Source organism: Seriola dumerili, unplaced genomic scaffold (genome assembly GCF_002260705.1).
Source record: "Seriola dumerili isolate Sdu_G_001 unplaced genomic scaffold, Sdu_1.0 BDQW01000478.1, whole genome shotgun sequence".
Taxonomy (NCBI): Eukaryota; Metazoa; Chordata; class Actinopteri; order Carangiformes; family Carangidae; genus Seriola; species Seriola dumerili.
This window is the reverse complement of record NW_019174733.1, coordinates 6,459,384-6,480,063: the sequence shown is the minus strand read 5'-3', so window position 1 is coordinate 6,480,063 and position 20,680 is coordinate 6,459,384. Positions and strand designations below refer to the sequence as shown.

Genomic DNA, 20,680 nt, shown 5'->3' with positions numbered 1-20,680 from the left:
CCAATCAACCCTGGAAATGTGAACACACATATGAAGGTCTGAATACGTCTACCCATGTACTGTATGTTACTTGTTTGAGTGTTTGTTTGTGTGTGTTTTGTGTGTGTGTGCACATGCATCACAGATGTCCTGCAAATACTAAGAGGATTACCAAGAGGTTCAAAGTTTCTTTGAAATCCTTCAGCTTTCAGTTTTATTTCATGTTGATCATGTTATTATTGTTTTAATTAAATGGAGCAAAGAGGGATGCTCACGCCAACACACACATGCATCAAACACACACATAAAAACGCACACTGACACAACACAAGCTAAATGAACACAAAGGCAGTGAAAACAGCAGGATCACCCAGTTTGACAGATGATTTTTCATCTGTCTATCCAGTTGCATTTTTTCTCCAACCCCCCCCCCCTTTAAAAATAAAGCAAAAGCAAACAAACAGACAAATTCCTCCCAGCACTAATCAGCTGATTAAGGGGGATCCAGCCCACCGGATGGACCACCTTTGTCAGAAACAACAAATTAGTGCCATTAGATGGGAGAATTAATTGTTGCTTTGTTAATTGTTTAATCAGCTTAGCAAATTATTAAATATTTGGCAAAGCTTGTAGTGGCAGCAACAGTCTGATGGCCGACACTCAAATCATATTAGTCCCTGAATTATCTCCACTGGATTAAAGAGAGAGACATGAAGAGAGACTTAACACACAGATGTACAACAATGGCCAGATGTCATGTCTCTCATTCGACCACATCAGCGTCTGAATTCAACTGCAACCAAGACACGTATTCGGGTGGCAGGTGTTACTGCGCATGACACTCTCTGAAATGTCAGCTGAGGAAACGTGTGTGTCACTGCTGGAAACAACTTGAACGCAATATAAATAACATTCTAGTTACCTCTGCATTTGAAACAAAGGTAATAAAGCTGTGTGGTATCTACATATGTGGACAGTTTTAGTTTTACGTGCCCAGATTCTGAGATATCCATCGCCTGGATTTCTGCCTCCACATCGATAAAATGGAAGTGAATGGGATTTCCTTTGAGGTGCCGACAGCATTTAAAAATGACATTTAAAAAAAATACAGCGGCAACATCTCTTTCCAGAAACAGTGTCCCATTTGTGCAGGATTATCTAGGGAACATGCAGGCAGCAGTTTTCATGGGGACTATTTCTTCTGCAGAAAGTAGTTCTAGTGAAAACAGTTTACATCACGGTCTGTTGATGAAACTAGAGGCTACTGTTGACTTTTGTTTGTTTGTTTGTTTGTCTGACTGAACTGAAAACCGCTCTCTAACCTCTCTAGGAAAGATTTCGAACAAGATCCATGTTGGGATTCTAGATGGAGGGAGCCATTCTTCTTCCACCTCCGTCTCACTGTTCATCTTTTCTACACTTTCATCTTTCCCTCCAAACCATCTCTTTCCTGCCTCATCCCACCCTTCCTGTGTCCTCTCCTCCTCCTCCTCCTCCTCCTCCTCCTTCTTCTCCCTATCTCCTTCCCTTCAGTGCCGTTTTCAACTCTGTTTCATAAACAGATATTCCCAATACCACTCTGGCCTCTGTACTGCCTCTGTGCCTTCTTCCCTCAGATGAATATAAATCTCAACCCTATCTCTTCCAGCCTTTTGCTTTTTTCCCCCCATTTGCTTTGGCTGTCACAGCATGGGGTCTTATCGCAGGGCCAAAAGGGAGAAGTTGCCTCGGATTTATGATTAAGGGAAGGCATGAAAGAGAGAGATGGAGATCAGAGCGATGCATTCAAGTTGCTCATAATAAGCATTAAAGCATTACATGATATTAATCCTGTCAGACTATTAATGTGTATAGGGTTTGGGGCGAGGCCTAATTATGATTGAGAGGAGTGGGTGGTGATTTAGAGGAAGGGGATAAGCAGAGATATATACAATAGACACACAGAGGTAAACACACACACACACACACACACACACACACACACACACACGCTTGCACACACTTACGTCAGGTTGCAGTAATCTCCTTATAGCATCAACCAGGCTGGCTCTGTACTGGTCGACAAACAAACTGAAAGGGAGAGGGAGAGTCAGGTTAGAATGCATTCGTACGATAGCAGCTCCAGATAAAGCAGCAGGCTATTTATTTTCTTTTGTTTACAAATAAATCCACCAACAGGAAGAAGGGGGAAAAACAATTTGCATGAGTAAGATGCTCTCTCTTTTTTGTTTACGTCTGAGTTTCCATGTGTTTCCACCTCAGCCTATTGATGAGGCACTGAGAGGAATTCAGAACATCAGAAAATCCAGCGTGTGCAGATATAATCGCCTACAGTAAATACACACACACACACACACACGCACACACGCACACACGCACACACGCACACACACACACACACGCACACACGCACACACACACACACACACACACACACACACACACACACAGAGCATCCACGTGTATGTGCAGAAATACACACTTTTACAGAGATACTTCAAAGCGCCACAAAGCACCTTGAATTAAGGGAGTTAATACCTGGAATGTGGGCTCTGTCGTTAAAATGAAGATATACGAACAAAAACAACAAAGGGAAGAAAAAAAATATATCAAAAAGTTAATGTTAACAAAATCAATGAACTGCCTTCATTGTACATTAAACACCGTTGTGCTGTAACTTCCATGTGTGAGAGTGTGAGAGAGACAGTGGATACATTCTTGTAGATGTAAATTAGACCATTTGTGCATTTATGTTTGTGCAGCTTCACACACAATATGATGAACACATTTAAATAACAGAGGGAGCATATATCAAATTATCATGCTGCTAATGTTCAACAAAAATCTGATTATCAGGATGCTTAACGGTGGATTGGGTACGTACATGTTATTGTGTGTGTCTGTGTGTATTTGTATAATGTTAAGTGTGTGTGTGTTACTGCTCATGCAAAGATGAGTGGATGATGAGTGGAGTCGCAGCAAGTCTACAGATATGTTTTTCCTGAAGGGGCAAATTGTATGAAACGGAGGGGGAAGGAAAAGACAGACGGAGACAGAGGAGACTTTTTGTTAAAGGTGCAGTCATCACCTTAGCTTCATTTAGTTCAGAATTTAGTAACAAACAACAACAAAGCTAAATGTTATACATAAAAAATGTTTTTATAAAATGACTTTACATCTGCATTGTAAATACCCTGCACTCTTTTGTCCTCTTCAGCGTTTGTGGAGACTTTAAGGATGTTGGTCTCCTGAGCAACCAGGCTGGTCACATTTTCATATGTAAATGATATCTATATAATTGGGTTTAAATTTGACCAGCTGAGGGAGAGGAGGGCAGGACTTACTGTCTAAAGACATGAATAAAATAACACGCTGACTAATAAACCTTCTTTTCTCAGAGTCTGAAAGAGTACTTGTAGGTGAGAGCTACAACCACCATTAAAATGACATGCTTGAACCCAGGTCTTATAATAATGTTCAGTTGTTCAACTCTCACAAAAACAGCACATTAACATTAGTTACTGATAGTGACTAAAAATATTCATGCTAACTCTTTTACGTCAACCACAGATGGTTGAACCTGAAGGGAATGTACTACAACAAATAACTTTGGTGTCTCATACAATTACTGTAATCTAGTGCCACGGACATCAAGAAGAAAATTTAGGTTAGTCAGTCTCAGTCCCTCCTCTGCTGTACATCAGTATCTTATGAATGAAAATAAATTAGTAGCAGCTTCACACTCTTCAAATACGCCATTGTTTGACAGAAATAAAGCAGAGCTCCGACCCAAAAACAAGGAAATTGGAAGAAGGCTAAGAAGTGGGATTTTAGTGGTCACAAGTTTTTTTCTTCAAAATTAAATTACACTTAGTGAAAGAGGATGAAACAAAGATATTAAATTCATTGTAGTACCACAAGAGCATTTCAGTGGAAAGAAAAAGAAATGTGGGTTTAATACAAGTGAAAATATAGTCTGAAAAGTGACATACTGAGGTTTTAATTCTTCATCCCAACACAATTCACTTGTGGAAAACAAGTTGGTTTTAACGGTGACTGTTTTTGGATGGGATGGATATTCGTGCCACACACACGCACACGCACACACACACACACACACGACGCCCCAAATCGACTCTAATCATTCTAAACAAAGTAACACCTGTCTCTATATCCACAAAGACAGATTTCAATCCATTATGCAAGTAAGTAGTGCGCTGCGTGTGTGCATGCGTATGTTTGTGTGCACCTATTATCACAGATGAGAGTGGAGTAATTTGACTAAAATGCAACAATACAGTGCAGATTTGACATAATCCCACACATCCGTTAGACTGGCCGATGGAGTGGCAGGTTTCCAATCACAGCCTCTGACCTTTCCTCATTCAAAATCCTCTGCTGCCAGTGAGGGACCAGTGGTACATTTCACAGCATCTCCCCACTGCATCTCTACCCATACCTACAAAAATGTATTTTTTCAGAGGATATATATAAGAAATTTAAGAAGAAGAGAGCTACAGGACTACAAGCTCTTACCAAAACCAGGATGTGTGTACGTAGGTGTTAAGTTTATTATTCCTTCTAAGGTTAGACAGAGGTGCAAAGTTTATTTGACTTGAAAGGTGAGAGGTTTGTGTTTGGTTTATTTTGCCACAGATATCAGTTGACGGGAAAAGTGAGTGGTAACGAAAACAAGGAAGTAGGCTAGTTGGGTGGAGGTAATGGCTGAAATACACACAGACACACACACGCTCTGAGGACAGGGGAGGGCCAGAGTGTCATTTAGAGGGCAACAGTTAACGTCAGAGACGGGAAAAAGACCATCTCAAAGTGCAGAAACTAAGTCTTAATTGTCCTTTACACCATATTGTGTCATTACTGATGAAAAAGTTTCATTAAAGCTGTCTATAGCTCCCACTATAATACTGTGACATGACAGATGTGGTAAAGTTAAACTGCGATCATTTCACCAGCAGAAATAGTTCAGGCAAGTAAACTGTTGTTAGTTTGAGTTCTTGGCTTCTCTTTACTTTCACTGTACAAATAAAATGTAGACAATGGACAGTAAAATGATATTCTTGTATATTTTACCGTCTGTTACACTGCTTGGCTGGGGTTTGTTGTTTTATAATGTCAGGCTAACATTGATGGACTCTAAAATTGAGTGGTCTTCCCCTTTAAGGTCACCTCTGATGCCCCCAGACTGTCAGAGACCTATTGTCTCACGCTGACCCCTCCCTCCCAGGACAGCCCAGCGAACTCCAGTCAAAACTGACTAGAGGTCAAAGTGCACAGCACGGGCATGTGTGTGTGTGTGTGTGTGTGTGTGTGTGTGTGTGTGTGGGAGAGGGAGGGAGGGAGGGAGAGAGAAGGAGAGAGCATTGCTGCTATATTTGTCTGCTTATATACATATGTGAACATAAAGGATGTTGTCAAGGCTGCAATGGTGAGATCATGGAAACACATGACATCATCTACGAAGCCGTAGTTTCCCAAAGGGTTAAAGGTCAAGATGCAAGGGTGTATATATATATCATCTCTTTGTCCTATATCCAAAATGAGCCAATGAAAATCACGTGAGGCAAATATAATATCATTTTGTCAAAACCAGATCCCTTATTGGTCAGATTAATTCGACTCTGTATGATTCCTGTTTTCTTTGAATTTTGTTTACAAGTATTTTCTTGTTCTACTGCACTTTGCTTTAAAAAATGACTTCGAGGATATCTAATTTGTTTCAATCCAAGACTATGCAGGGAATTCACTGTTACTACCTGTACTGTCATGTGGGAAAACAGGACTAAGTCACTTAAGAGTGGAATAGCAACACAACCTTGTGACCGTGTACAGAAAAAAAAGAAACAAAACAACACATGGCAAAAAACTAAATATAGAGCTAGTGGAGTGCAATGCAGTAAAAGACAGCTGACGGCACCACGCTGGTTTCAGTCTTTCATCCTATTAAGGAATATACAACAGTGTGTGGTGTGTGTGTGTGTAGTTGAATGGGTGACTCTAATCACATTCTTAGAAAGCGACTTACGCATTTCTTGGTGTAGACAAGAAGCGTGCCTCTAAGAATCACTGTTGACAATGTTTCGAAACCCCGATGAGATGAAAGGGTCGAAATATTTTTTTAAACTGTCCTTTTCATTCATTTGATTCTCATCTATTACAATAATGAAAAATTATTCTCATTACTTTAGTGTGATAAAAGCAATTTTATATAGACCTCTGACAAATATTTCTAATAATTTTCATGTGGAGTCTTACTGCATGTAGCACAAGAACCAAAATGGTTGACACCGTTCCATTAGGCAAATAAAAGAAATTAAAAAAGTACTGCAGTTCAGGAAGAAATTATGTGATTGAGACTGAAAAAAGAAAGAGACAAAGTTGACAACAGTTATTCTATATGTCAGATGAAAATGAAGCTTTGTTTTTTTTTAAGTTTAATTATGACTAAATGCCTCCAAGAATCATTGTTGCGTAACAGAGAAAGACAAGAAATGCAGTAAACCGTGATGTTTTTTTGTACAGTAAGATATTAACTTTATCTGTAACAGCAGTGTGTTTGACTCCCACAGAATGTAATGAAGCATTAAGATTGACTTTGTGCAGTGGAGAGGACACTGGCACAGAACAGTGAAACCCCACAAAAGGTGAGGACTTTTTGTATAATAAATTAAACATGATGAAAACCTTTTGTTTCTTGATCCGTCATAATCTACAAGCACCGGGCAACACTCGCTTGTTTATAGTCTCAACATCATCCAAAGAGCAAAAGACTGCCATTACATATTTCTGACCTTCTGTCCAGAGTGGTATTATTGTGCCAAATTATCACATAGAGCTTTCAACAAAGATGTGTTTGTGTTTTGTGTGTCTTTGTGTGTGATAATGCATCCAAAGTTCCTTATCTAATGCAATCGCATCTAACAGTCAGTTCTTAAATTTAACACAAAAGAGGTGAATATGCTTAAAAAGTGCATGTGTGATTATACAAGATGCAAATGACATAGATATGGTACAAAAACAGAAAAATCCACACACACGCACAGACTCACACACACACAAACAAGGCTTTATCTCAGTGCCCACACATGGACAGTTTTTGGAAAAAGCAGACATGCCAACATCCCAGCCAAGGATTCTCTGCCATCCACATGCCCACTGCAGGAATCCCTCTCTCTCTCTCTCTCTGTCTCACACACACACACACACACACACACACACACACACACACACAGTTCCCGCATTACTGTCTGTCTTTCTCTGTGAATCTCTTAGATTTCGACTGTCAGTGATTACACTGATAGGACATTAAGATCTCAATAAACTAGTTAAACATTCTTTCACTACTGGGAACAAGACGCCTCCTATGTCCATAAAATGTGAACTGGAGGTTTCAAGTTTCTACTTCACACTTCATAAGTTTCAGTGTATGTTTCATACTGAACCACAATTGGCTCCAAACAAGCTGTGATGTCACAAAATCAGTGATGGTCGAAAAACATCCAAAATAAGTAACATCAAGCAAAACACATCAGAGTAGAGCTCACTCTCTCCATTCATCGCCTACTTCTTTTTTTCTTTAGTGTCAACTTAAAGAGGAACAAACTTCAACAACCATACAGGTTGCTTGTCCCTCCCCTCGGCGACCTATAGGAGCGCATCACTGACTGTATAGAAAGGTGGACAATATGACAGTTCCCCAAAAGTGAAAACATCTAAATTGCCCCCTGGTGGCTGGCTGTAGTATAGGTCATAAACCCCGCCCCCTCCATGTTCGCGGCTGGGACATGGGATAAACTGAAAAAATAAAAGCACACATACATTCTTTTTTTTTTTTGATGTATGTCCAAGTGTTCGGGTAAATTTTGTTTTAATTAGTTATTTGATGCTATGAAAATGGAGTATGACATCATGACTGACAGCTGTGATTGACTCACAATTGAGTTGGGTGGGTGTATGGGCGGGACCTCGATAACACTGCTCCACCAATCACCACTGCACCGACTCTGGCCCAAAATGGCTTCATTTTTGTACAGTGTGAGGATGTGGAGTTGTGTTGTCCATCGTTATATACAGGCATTGGAGCGTACCAGCAGCAGGCGCAACACACCTTCATCATCATACTAACAACAATAAACATAGTTATGGTTGTGGAACGGTAACGGTTTGTTTAGGTTTAGGCACAAAGATTACTTGGTTTGGTTTAAGAAATAATTGTGGTTTGGGCAAGACATGTAGTTTCTTATCTTTGTTGTTATGGTTGCAATAATAAACATGTGGTTATGTAACAGTCATGGATAAAAGAAACAACGTTGAGTGGTTTCATGGATCGCTTCATGATTGGTTTTACTGGGAAAATGAAGAGTGGGCGCCTGTATGAAAGTTCTGTTTTGTCGACCCATCCATCCACCCCAACCTCCTCCTAACACCAACTCTGTCACTCTATATACTACTCCTATATACTCTATATGCTCCTGTCACAATCACTATGGCCACTAAAGGTCACCCAATAATAAAACATAACTATGGGTCATAATAAGCTGTTTTCACAGATGACCTATCGGCTCTGGAGCAGGAACAACAAGATGTGTGTTTCAATAGGTTTATTACCAACCAACCTGTAAAATAACAACAGTGGTGGGTTATTTTTCTATTTTTGTGACGAAGTAGCAAGACTACTGTATATATACAGTGCAGTATATATGAAGGACATTTCTTTTCAACAAAGGTGGTTCAGTTGACATGACTGTGGCACTATTTTTAATGAACAGAGATTCCTCCAAGGTCTCATGCACCGTGTACAAACCTATGATTCAGACCTTGAATTATATTTTTCCCAGGTGTGACATCACACAGAGAGGCAGTTCATAATGTCTTATTCGAGTGCTGCAGTTTCATCATGTTCAAAAGTTGGTGAAGCGGTCAGCAGTGCCAGATTGACTTTAACAGCACTTAAATAACATCTAACAGCAATTCTTCTTTTGCGTAACCCCCCCCTTTCAAAATTTGGCAGTATATCCAAAGAAGTTAGCACATAATGGACTTCTGATAGACAATGTTTCACCAAACTCTTCTCCATTCCTTACTCCCCTCCTCCCTTCTGCTCTCCTCCCTTCTCAGCGGTGGTTCCGTTGCTACTGGTAGGAGCTATAATTAATCGGAGTGGAAGCTGCGTTGTTGACCTTTTCGCAGGTGATCATCGCAATGACGCGCCCGTTAATCGGTCAGCCATCACTCTTCAACCAGCACCACTGCAATTATCACACAATCACTCGCTCACATACACGCACAGAAAAGATGGCACCGCACACAAAGACAGCAGAACCATGGCTAAAGCGCACATCACTGCTGAGAGAAATGGGAAATCTGAAGAACCCGTGATATCAAAAATTCACATGCAATTTACTCCGCTCTCACACTATCTGCTTCTATCTATCATACACACGTGCATATACACTAGTCTGCTAATATCCTCAAAATATCCTCTATTAGCTGCCTGCTCTCTTTCTCTCTCTGAGTGCTGTACCTGACTATTACCTGTAATGACCGTGACATTACAATAATGATAACAGCGTTTGCTAATGCTGCACTTAGCACACATGCACACACTTGAGCAGGCAGATACACACATACTGTACACAAGTTGATTTTGTTCAGTGTTTGTGAAGCTACAAAATAGTCAAGAACTTTTGATTAACCAACAGCATGTCTATCTTCTCAGCGTGTATGTGTGTGTTTGTATGTGCATGTGTGAAAGTGTGTGTACACGTGTGGTGGAGGGTAAATGGACATAAATGTTGTTCATTCACAACAGCCTAAAGGAAGGTGCTGTTCAATGACCAGTCCTGAAAAAGGGGACCACCATGCCTGTGTGTCCGGTCCTTAGGCTCAATCCTCAACCTCCACTGATGTAGAAAAGACAACCCAAGACAATCCAACGCTGTTCAGAGCCTGCAGCATCTCAGGGTGAATCTCAACCCCTCCAGGTACCTCACCACCGCCGAAATTCTACTGCCTCTGTGACCACCAGAGGGCTGGGTGAGGCTTCCTCCAAGTCATCTGACTCGTCCACAAAAGGTGTAACGTTCAAGCTCATGAGTTCCTCAAAATGTTCTTCTCATCACCCAATGTTATCACCAGTCACGGTCAGCAGTTGTCCTCTCCTGCTAAAACACTCTAGCCAAGCCCCTGCCCCTCCCTCCAGAGTCACCGAAAGGGTTTGCCTGAACCTCTCCATATCTGGCATGAACTCCTTTCACATCTTTTGTTTTACTTCAACAACCACCGCACCTGGACACCGCCTGACCTCCTTTCATCTGTCTGCTGATTTTGAAGTCTTTTGGGACAAAAGAGCCCTAAACTTAACCTTCAGCTTCCTTCAGCTTCCTTCAGCTCCCCCCCCCCCCCCCCCCCCCCCAACAGTTTCTATATCACTGCCCAAATCAGCATTGGAGAACCTAAGCAGGACCTCGCTCAGAGACTATAAGAAGGCCAGACACTCCACCATGACACGGTCACTTTGTACTTAACCATAGCTAAAGATTCCTAAGTTATCATAACTCAACCTTGCTTTGTTGGTTTGCATGACTTCAGTGTGTCTTTAAATGATGATCATTTATATATTTTTTTAAGAATTAAAATCTTCTAAAAACATTATAATCTAGTAAAAAAAATCAAAATATGTCTGTATGATAAGGAGTGTATAAAATATCATGTTTGATTTTCTTTTTTCTCTCTCTCTGTAGTAAATACTGCAGGTGTGTACTGGCCAGGCCTCGGATGCAGAATGCGTACCTACACATTTATTTACCACTACAGCCCTTTGTGTGTGTGTTGTTTGTTTGTGTGTGTGTGTGTGTGTGTTTGTGTGTGTATAAATAAATCAAGGTTGCACATTCCATCCCCTTTGACAGCACATATAACTTGAATGAATGTTTTAGAGGAGCAATTTCTTTCACAGATCACACTTACCTTTCTTCATATTTTCTCCAAGGAAGTCAAGCTGCAGGATGCACTAAAAATCCTGATGCATTTTTTTTTTCACACAGTACGACTGAGCGATAAAAACAGATGTAATTCTTGATTAGCCACAAGATCTACATTTCAATGACCGATGGGCTAATTGTTATGTTTATGTTGCTCTGTCTCTCCATTTCCATCTCCATTTCTGCTCCTCCCTCCATCCGCCCTCAACTCTTTCTTTATCTTACTGTGTCTCCTTCCTTGTCAAGGCGCAATTATTTGCAATTTGCCTAAGTCATCCATTTGCTGGGACACCAAGCATGAAAACGAGGCAATTTGGTGTAAAATGGAGGCAGGCGGGCATCTGAGCATATGTATGTATGTGTGTGTGATGTGTGTGTGAGTATATGTGCGTGTGTGGAAAAGGCGGGGAAGGTCCAGGCGCTGGTGGGGGGCCCTGCAAGAACTGTCACGCAAAAGCGAAAATTAATGCCATGAATACACACACAGAGCATAATCTGTGTGTGTGTGTGTGTGTGTGTGTGTGTGATAACCTACCAGTCTGCACACATGACAATGTCAAAGTGACCCTCTAGTGCCGAAATGTCAGGCTCACAGTCCCACCTCACCACCCTGTAACACACACATAAAACAGAGACCAAAGTTAAGTATTTGCAGAGCTGGTGACAGAAGAAAGCCAGCGTTCATGAAGCTGCGCAGCGAGCAACAGCGGCCTGTCCCTCTTTTGTCCTTCGCTGTTTCTTTTCTCTCTTTCCAACACTTTGGTCTTCTTGCTCCCCGACACATCTCTGTCTGACCCCCACTGTTTTTCTGCTTCAGTAGAGACTTGGAGAAAGCGTCGGGGAGGGACGACATGTCATCTGTGAGGTAAAGAGAGGGAGCTTCTGACATGACACTTGACATTTATACCATGTGAACACACACATACACTCTCTCTCACACTCAGGAGGACCAAATCCATATTCAATCGCCACACTGTCCTCTTCTTTATTCTTACTTTATTGGCCTGATCATTGCCAAAGAGGTTGCACATGATTTACACTACAAGTATAGTAATTCAGAATGTAGTGAAAAAAAGATATAGTTATGTATAATAGTTTGCACACTGCTATAAAATATACACCATAAAATCTTATATGCATTATAGAAACACAAGAAAAAAGAAAATATATATGATAGAATGAGCTACAGTTTGGAAATAGTGAGAATCAAAAAAGAAAAGAGATTAAATTAAATTAAAAAGCGGGGACAGATGTTCTGCTGGTTTTCCCTCAGGTTTAAACATATTTTGATACTTCTATGGCAATTATCAGTTTCCTCCAAAAATAAGTATTACACTTTGGTTTGGCAGTTTGGTGGAGAGTGAGTCAAAGTCTTGCTATTTGAAGAGGAAGTGTTGCTCTGTCTCAGTGTCTTGTTTTTGGTAGCAGTGGCACAGTCTGCATTCTCTGGGTTTTCACCAGTCTTAAGGGCCAGGTTATGGTCAGTCTTTATTTCTTTTATGATTTTCTACTGATCCCTCGTGGTGCTGTTTTGAAGTAGATTACCAATGGTTGATGTGTTTTCCTTTTCCTTTGGCTGTAATTTGGTTGATCCAGATTGTGTGAAGGCTGTGCTGACACCGCGTACTATTCCTCCATCTCTTTTTCCACACCATTTTCGCCTCTCTCTCCCTCTCTCTCTCTCTCTCTCTCTCTCTCTCTCTCTCTCTCTCTCTTTCTCTCAGACTGTCAGGCAGATTGGGGGATTATTAATTAGGCATTATTAACACTCAGTAAACAAAACATTAGGCCCTGCTAGAAACACAATCTCGATTCGCGGCAGGAGGTCCCAACACACGCACACACATACGCATGCACGTGCACACACCATCACGCGACACGCCCCTCCCTCTCCCTCCCCTTGTCCAATCGCATCGTGCCCTTCGCCCTCTCTTGCGGTGCAGCGATGACAGCAGGCATAATCTGAAAAGAAAACAATCAAAGTAATGTAGCCTAATTATACGTTTACTTTTTCACTCCATCTTCCACTCGTGTAAATATGTGCAGGAGGGAGAAATGGAGAGAGAGAGAGAGAGAGAGAGGGGAGAGGGAGAGAGAGATGGGGGGGGGGGGGGAGGTAGGGAAGCAAAACAGTCAGTCAGTGGCAAAATGCCTTTTTTGAGACAGGGACAACAATTAACTATGTTTTAGCCCGTCCTTGCATATGAGGTGTGTGTGTGTGTGTGTGTGTGTGTGTTGTGGAAAGTTCTCTTGATGGTTTCTGGATGAGAACTCCCTATCAAAGGGAATCATTTTGCTTGGATGACTCTGTGCATGTGAACACACGTACACACACATATTCCACTTAGCAGTATGTAATGAAAAAGGTTTGATCTTTTGTAATTTATTTTTCAAACTTAAGAGACATAACGATGTGAAAATTTATAAAATTGTCATTTATTCAAGATAAAAAACTGCTTTGATTGTATTTTAAGTTTGTGTTTCATTTAATTAACACAAGAGATTTGTACAATAATAAATAATAAAGAAGTGTTGTCCATCTAAAGTTGGTCCAAAACCATCGCTTGCAGATATTTGGAACAAATATAGAACAAATTTAAGAAAAAAATGTCACATTTATCATGTGAAAATGTCAAAGAAAAATATTGTACAGGTGGTAAATAGGATCAGGTATCTATAAGGGTAAACTACTGCACACACACACACACATACACACAGCATAATTCAGTGGATAACATTTTGGTGTTTGTTCATTGATGAATTCAAGTGGATAAGGGTTAAACAGGTGTACAGGACAGTATACATGTCTGTCTATAAATCACCACAATCGTCCTTTCTTTCTCAGAATTTCACTCTCACACTGCACAGTTGTGGGAAAATATTTCTATTGCTTCTATGTCCCTTACTTACCATGCACTTTCATCTCATGTAGCTTTTATGTTTGTTGGTGTTGTTACTTCCGCCAAGGAGGTTGTGTTTTCACCCGTGACTGTTTGTTTCAGCAGGATTACATAAAAAGTACTGAACCAATTTGTGCTGAACTTGCTGGAGAGATGTGGCTGAGGCCAAGGGAGAAGGCAGGCTTTAGTTGTTACTTGATTAAGAAGGGAGGTTTATTTGTGCTGTACAGTATCTGTGTCGAGCATTGCTAGAATACAGCCATGGTTAGGATTTATACTCCCACTGAGGCCACCCAAACTAAAAATGTATGCACTTAAGGCACTGTAAAAAACATCCACTACATGGCATACAGTAGGTTATGTTTACTTGTTGGCTTGCAGCACAGTATGGTGTGGGCCAAATCAAAGTGAGCACTTTTAAGAGAAACATTTAAACACTACAGCAAGCACTGCACACTTTCCACTCCTCCTTCTGGCCTCAGTGATAAAGAGCTCACAGTAGAAGTCATGCATCCTTCCATAAAGAGCTGTGAAAATGGTCTCACCTGGCAGATACATGTGCTGACCCAAACTTTCCAGCTCGCCTGTTTCTCTCGACCAGCCCTCGTACATCTGACGCACCACAGTCAAGGATTTATCATGGACACACATTACATCCTCGGTTGTAGGGCAGGCTTAAAGATACCTTAATATACAGTATGAAGTAAATGTGAGCAGATAAAATTTCGAAAATCACTGCTGAATCTATGTGCACTGAATCCTTGCAGTTCAATAAATTCAAACTAAAGCCACCATGTACAGAATTTGAAAATTTCCATTTCTGGCACCCAGTGTCACAAGTAGTTAAAACTTTGTTTGTTTGTTTGTTTGTTTGTTTAAAAGATGTTATAATCACATCAAATTCTACACAGAGTGGATTTAATATATATTTGCTAATTCAACTAACATTTTTGCAAATGCGAACTTATTGCCACATGTTAAAAATTCTTGGTGTGAATCATAACATGACTGAAACATGAAACGTGGATCTTAGGATGGAAGAAAGAATACTGGTCATCTATCCCCTTGCTGATCAGGACATTACAACTACTGACTGACCCATAAACAAATATACAGTTTTGGAGTGTTGTATGTCAGAGCTACATCAGGAAGACACAAACTCTAAGTAAGATCTCCTTTAGGTAAAAATATATATGGTAAACATCTTCATAGAGAAAGCATGAATGATCAGAGATGATCTCCAGGGATAGAGAGCCTGCCTGCAGAAGCAGATCACAGCAGCCTCTAGCTGGATCAATGGGAAGGCTTTTAACCACAGACACACACGCTCACACTCACACTGTCCCTCTCGCAAACACACACATGCAGATGAACGCGCACAAAGGCAGGGCGATTGATGTCAAGTTGTCTATTAAGACACTGGCTTGTGGAGTTGCAAAGCAATTCAATTAGGATTTCCTTGTCTTTAAAGCCTGCAAAGAGCTGAGACAAATCCAATCGACAAAGACAGGGAGCGAGCGAGATAGAGAGAGATAGAGAAAGAGAGAGAGAGAGAGAGAGCAGGAGATCGTGCTAAGTTGATGAATTGATAGCTGGAGAGCCAATCCAAAATCAAGGAGGCCGCCCAGACACAGATACACTATAATGTGTAGGCTAGCACATATTTATATACGAGTGCACATACACACAGAGACATGCTAGACACCTGTGCATCTGTGTGTTATACATAGGGATGACAGTGCGAAGAGCAGAGCAGCTTACTGTAATCTCATCACTAGCACACCACTCGGGGAGAGGTCAGCACACGCACAAACAAACACACACAGGAGCTGGAAACACACACAACCAAATAAAGACGAAAAAGTGAAAGAGAGAGAGATCTGAGTATTCTTGACCATTAAAGTGGAGGAATATATGCGCCCATCACTTGTAGCGGACAAGTAGCAGCCAATGACATGCATCAATCATTCTTAATGGAACGCTTCAATTGATTTTCAACATGAGTATTCAAGGTCACAGCAACAGAGTCGCTGCTCTCTATGGTGTGTGTTTGAGTGCGTTCCTGCGCTACAAATGAGATCAACAACTTTGGAGGAATAGGAAAAATCTTTTCTCTGGAATATATGTAACTAAATGTCGAGTCTATTCACAAGTTCTTTCTCTGAATTATCTTCTCATCTGTTTCACTGAATAAAACTGAGTGCTATCTCAACTCACAATCTCTTTCCATTGTAACGCTAGCCGCACAATAAGGCCATGTGAGACAAACAGTGGTTATTAGCACAAGGCTAAGACCAACAGCTTCCTCAGTGAGAGGAAATGCCACATAGTGCCTGCAGTATGTGAATGGGCCAATTTGGCTGAGCCCAGAACAAATTATCTGTCTTTCTCAACGCCGCCTCTCTATTTCTGTGTGTGTTCGATCCATTCTCGCTATGATTTCACTTACAATTCTCTCTATGTGTTTGTTCTGTGAAACAAAGCAGTCGGTCAATGGCGTATTGTTTGTGTGCCCTCGTGTGTGTGTTTGTGTGTTTTACAGGCTCCATAATGTTATTGTTTGGTCTTATTGTGATCAGTAAAGGAGCATTGTGGCTGGCTGAGATAGATATATTGTGAGCAGAGCAAAATATGGAAGTGCCACGTTGGTCAATGGGGAAGAAATGTGTATTTATATTTCCTGCTTTTGTGAAACAACTGTAACGAGTCAGAACGTCCTTTTCTTGTCTGTATGGTTGTTGAGTGAATAAAGCCAGATCTGGAGGGATGGGAGAAAAAGGACAGGAATGATGAAAGAAGATGGAAGAAAAGAGGGAAAACAAGAGGACATCAGACAGGAGCAAGTGTGAAATGGAAAAAAAAGCACAATATGGTTTGCAAGCTGACAGAGTTGATCAATAACCCACTCAAAGAACAAATGTTGGCAAAAAAAAAAAAATCAGACCTAAAGATTTGTCCCAAAAACTTAATTATAGGCCTAAACCTTAACCACACACAAAAACATTTTAAACAAACCTTGATTGTTCCTGCTTCAAAAACACTCATCAAGCCCTAACCCTAGCCTTAGCATTAGATGAAGTCTCAAACAAAATCTGACAGGATGGCAATTACTGTGCTCTTAACTTGGCACTGTGGGCAGCTAGGATTGGTAGATGCCACGTTGAGCACTAGTGCTGGATATTTGTCACTGTGGGTGCCCCATCTGCTGCTTTTGCCTAAAGATAAAAGAGGTGGATGGCTATTCTTCCTTCGCTCCATCCCAGTCTCCGGTCTTGGGCTGAAACCCAGAGGTTACAGTACATGGTATAGTTTCAGTTTATGATACAGCCTCAAAGAGTCTAAGTTTAAAGCTAAAGCAGGGCCACTGGAAAAATAGGTCACATAAGAAATTCACACATCGTGTAGAAGAGATTAAAACGGCATCATAATTCACTAGCAGTAATAATGGTTTAGATTGCAACGCCTCAATTAAGATTTATTGATGTTTAATAGGCAATAACAACTGGCACAATGATTTATGACTGATTAAGCAGAAACTACGAGAATAGGATATTACTGCTTGTGAAGTTGCAATCATTTTATTTATGTGTACATGTTACAGGCTCAAAAAGCACATGTGAAATCCATGTTTTCACATGTGAAGTCTTACACTTCACATGTGAAAATGTTAGATTTCATGGCATGTGCCCAAAAACCACTTGTGCCTGAATCTGTCTTTTTTATTTCATGTGTGAAATGTAAAAAAAAGACGCATGTGTGTTAATGTCAACATGTTAAATGCTGTTACAAACGGGACATTAGATGTGGAATTGTTGTCCATTACAAAAAAGTCACCTGTAATTGATGTTTTTAAATGTGATTTTTTTACATTTAATTTCTTTTCTTTTTTTATCTGTATCATTTGAATTTATCCCATGTGATGTGCTAAAACCATACACATAACACACGTGAATTTATAACGTGAAAATTGTTATATATGTGAAGGAATGTGGTTTTTATGTAAGGGAATGCAAAAACTACCAACAAATTTGCCATTTGAAACCCCAAGAGAAAAGACAAGTATTCACAGAAACAAATCCATATGAACGCATATAAATAAATGTGAGTTGGAGGAATGAGGCAGAGATAGAGAGATAGACAGAAAGAGAAGGAGAGAGGACGATGAAAGGATACTCTGAATGGACTTCTCGTTCCCATCTGATAGCAGAACTTCCTTCACGTCAGCACAAATGGCAACCTGAGAGACAGAGAGACAGGAAAGAGACAGAGAAATGAAACAACACAGAACAAAAGAACAAAACCAAAAGCACCCTTAGATGAAGCAAACATCTGAACACACACACACACACACACACACACACACACACACACACACACACACACACACACACACACACACACACACACACACAATAATGACATAACCATATCTACAAAGCCTCACTCTTGGCAGCCCGGCCCACCCCACCCTCTCTCTCCATTGCTCCCTCTCCTCCCTGCCATTTCCCTCTCTATCTTCACCCCCATTTTTATGTCTGCATTATTTTAATCATTCAATCAAATCAGTCAATACTTTTATCATTGTGGCTAGCGGTGGGGGCTGCTATCTTGCTATCACTCTGTTCAGTAATTGCATTGTGACAGGGGATGATGGCAAGCGCAGAGCCTTTTCATTTGACGCTGGGTGTTTATCGGGCCGAGCCATCACTCCGTTCGCCGCTGTCACTCTGCACTCGGCTCGCCGGGCCTGCCTGATGCCCTTCATATAACTTTGCGGTGCAGACTGTGAGAGACGAAGAGAAAGAGAGGGAGAGGGAGGGAGACGGGAGAATGGATAGAAAGCTTTGTGCTGCGCTGTGCGTCTCTGTGTGAGGGAGATATAGATAGAGAGGTGTGTGCTTTACTATAACCTCATCTTTTCACATTTTCTTTTCTTTGCAGATGCTTTTTTATATCAGCAAGTGTGTGTCAGGCTGTCAATTTCTGTTAAGGAGTGTGTGTGTGTGTGTGTGCATAAACACATGGGTGAGTGTAAGTGCAAGTAGCTATTGTGCTGGTATGCGCACAAACTCTGTATGGCTGATTCAATGTAATCTTGACTTGTATGGCATACAGAAAATACATGATCTAGTATATCCAGTATATGAAAATTTCTGAAACAACACACACACACACACACACACACACACACACATGCTTTCACCAACACAGACACACACACATGCTCAGGTGCTGCAGGGTGTGTGAGGGGGGGTCACTGAACACTGCGCGTTCCACCATCTGCTCAAATGGAGGAAGCAACCTCCAGGCTGAACCAGAGCATCCAGCTGAAAGATCAAGAGCCCAACCTGGCAACCCATTAGCTACACCCCGCCACCCACCACCAACACTACACACACACGAGGAGTCAGGCGATTTCAAATTTCAAATGCTCACAAACATTTTGATCTCAACAGATATTATTAAAATATCAAACCGCACACCACTGTCAAGTTGATAATCCGACATCGAACCGAAAACCATTTTATGTGTTTTGAGAGTAATACAGTTTTGGACCTATCTGAAACAAGAGCTGAGATTGGAATAATTGGAGCAGATTTCCAGTAGGAGAAAGAGAAAAAGACACAGTCTAATATGGAAATTGGTAAAATGGTAAAAAAGAAAAAAGAAAAAAGAGGAACATAAGCATTTGCCTTATGAGACATATACTAATGATCTATATATAGCATATACTTCAAAGACTTGTATGAACTCTTTTTGCTGTCAGAGAAGTTGAGAGAGGGAAAACGTGCAGCGCTGTAGAATGGAGACATGGAGAGGTGAAGGGGTTTTGAACTTGACAGCCAAGTTATTAACGGAGAAAATAAGTGTGTCGTTGCAGATCAGTGCAATTGTCTCAGCTTCAATTATTACAGTGCTATGAACCTTGACTTGAGGTATTCAGGCCGTCTCGTGTAATAGTTTTAAGTATTTGCCATTAAGTTTGGTCTAAAAGCTGCACAGTTCAGTGGTAAATGTGATTCTAATGGTCATGTTGAGATTTGCTTTATTCTTCACAGAGTTTACAGATCAGTAGCGTTTGAGGGAGTGAGCTTTCTGGCTTTGGAGTTTGAGGCATTGTGAACACACACAGAGTCCCATAGTCCTATTTAATCTAGTTAAGTAGTGTATCATAACTTCAAATGAACTCATGAACTTTCTTTGAGCGAAATGCCAATATAATAATAGTGATAATATTGCTAATAATAATAATTACATAGATTTTTATAGTGCCTTTCAAGGTGCCCAAGGCCGCTTTACAGAGTAATAAAACACTAAATAAATAAATAAAACAAATAATTGAAAACAAGACGAGACAGAATAGGGAAGGCAATAACTGGAGGAGACTGTAGGAGATGAGTGAGCTAGAGGCCATAGGCCTTGGTGAACAGGTGGGTTTTCAGTAGTTTTTTGTAAATGTCCAGAGATGACGCTGTGCGGATCTGTCGGGAGAGAGTTTGTTAATTGGCACTAATCATAAATCATCATAAATGGCATTAGTTTTGCAGGTATTTGGGCATAAACTTGTATTATATAGTACTGAACAAATTGAAATTTTGACTTAATGGTGGAACTAGAGGAAAAGTTAAGACATCAGCAAAGTTAAGTTAAGGAAATATGAATGTCTGTACCAACTTTCATGGAGATATATCCGATAGTTGTCGAGATATTTCACTCCAAACCACAACTGTCAGCCTGCTGTTGGCACTAGATGAAAAGTTGGAGGATCAGACCAGAGCTGTTAAAATACATTGCCTGGGA

The 20,680-nt window shown here is 40.7% G+C and overlaps 1 protein-coding gene across 1 annotated transcript in view; it reads right to left on the bottom strand.

Annotated features, from left to right (window-relative positions):
- camkmt (calmodulin-lysine N-methyltransferase) overlaps window positions 1-20,680 on the bottom strand; it is a 109,706-nt gene that overhangs the window by 11,828 nt on the left and 77,198 nt on the right. The window contains exons 7-10 of the mRNA XM_022763641.1: window positions 18,053-18,116; window positions 14,425-14,491; window positions 11,515-11,589; window positions 1,986-2,049 (exon numbers count right to left, since the gene is read on the bottom strand). Of these exons, the coding sequence (XP_022619362.1) occupies window positions 1,986-2,049; window positions 11,515-11,589; window positions 14,425-14,491; window positions 18,053-18,116 (270 nt within the window). The remainder of the gene's footprint in view (window positions 1-1,985; window positions 2,050-11,514; window positions 11,590-14,424; window positions 14,492-18,052; window positions 18,117-20,680) is intronic.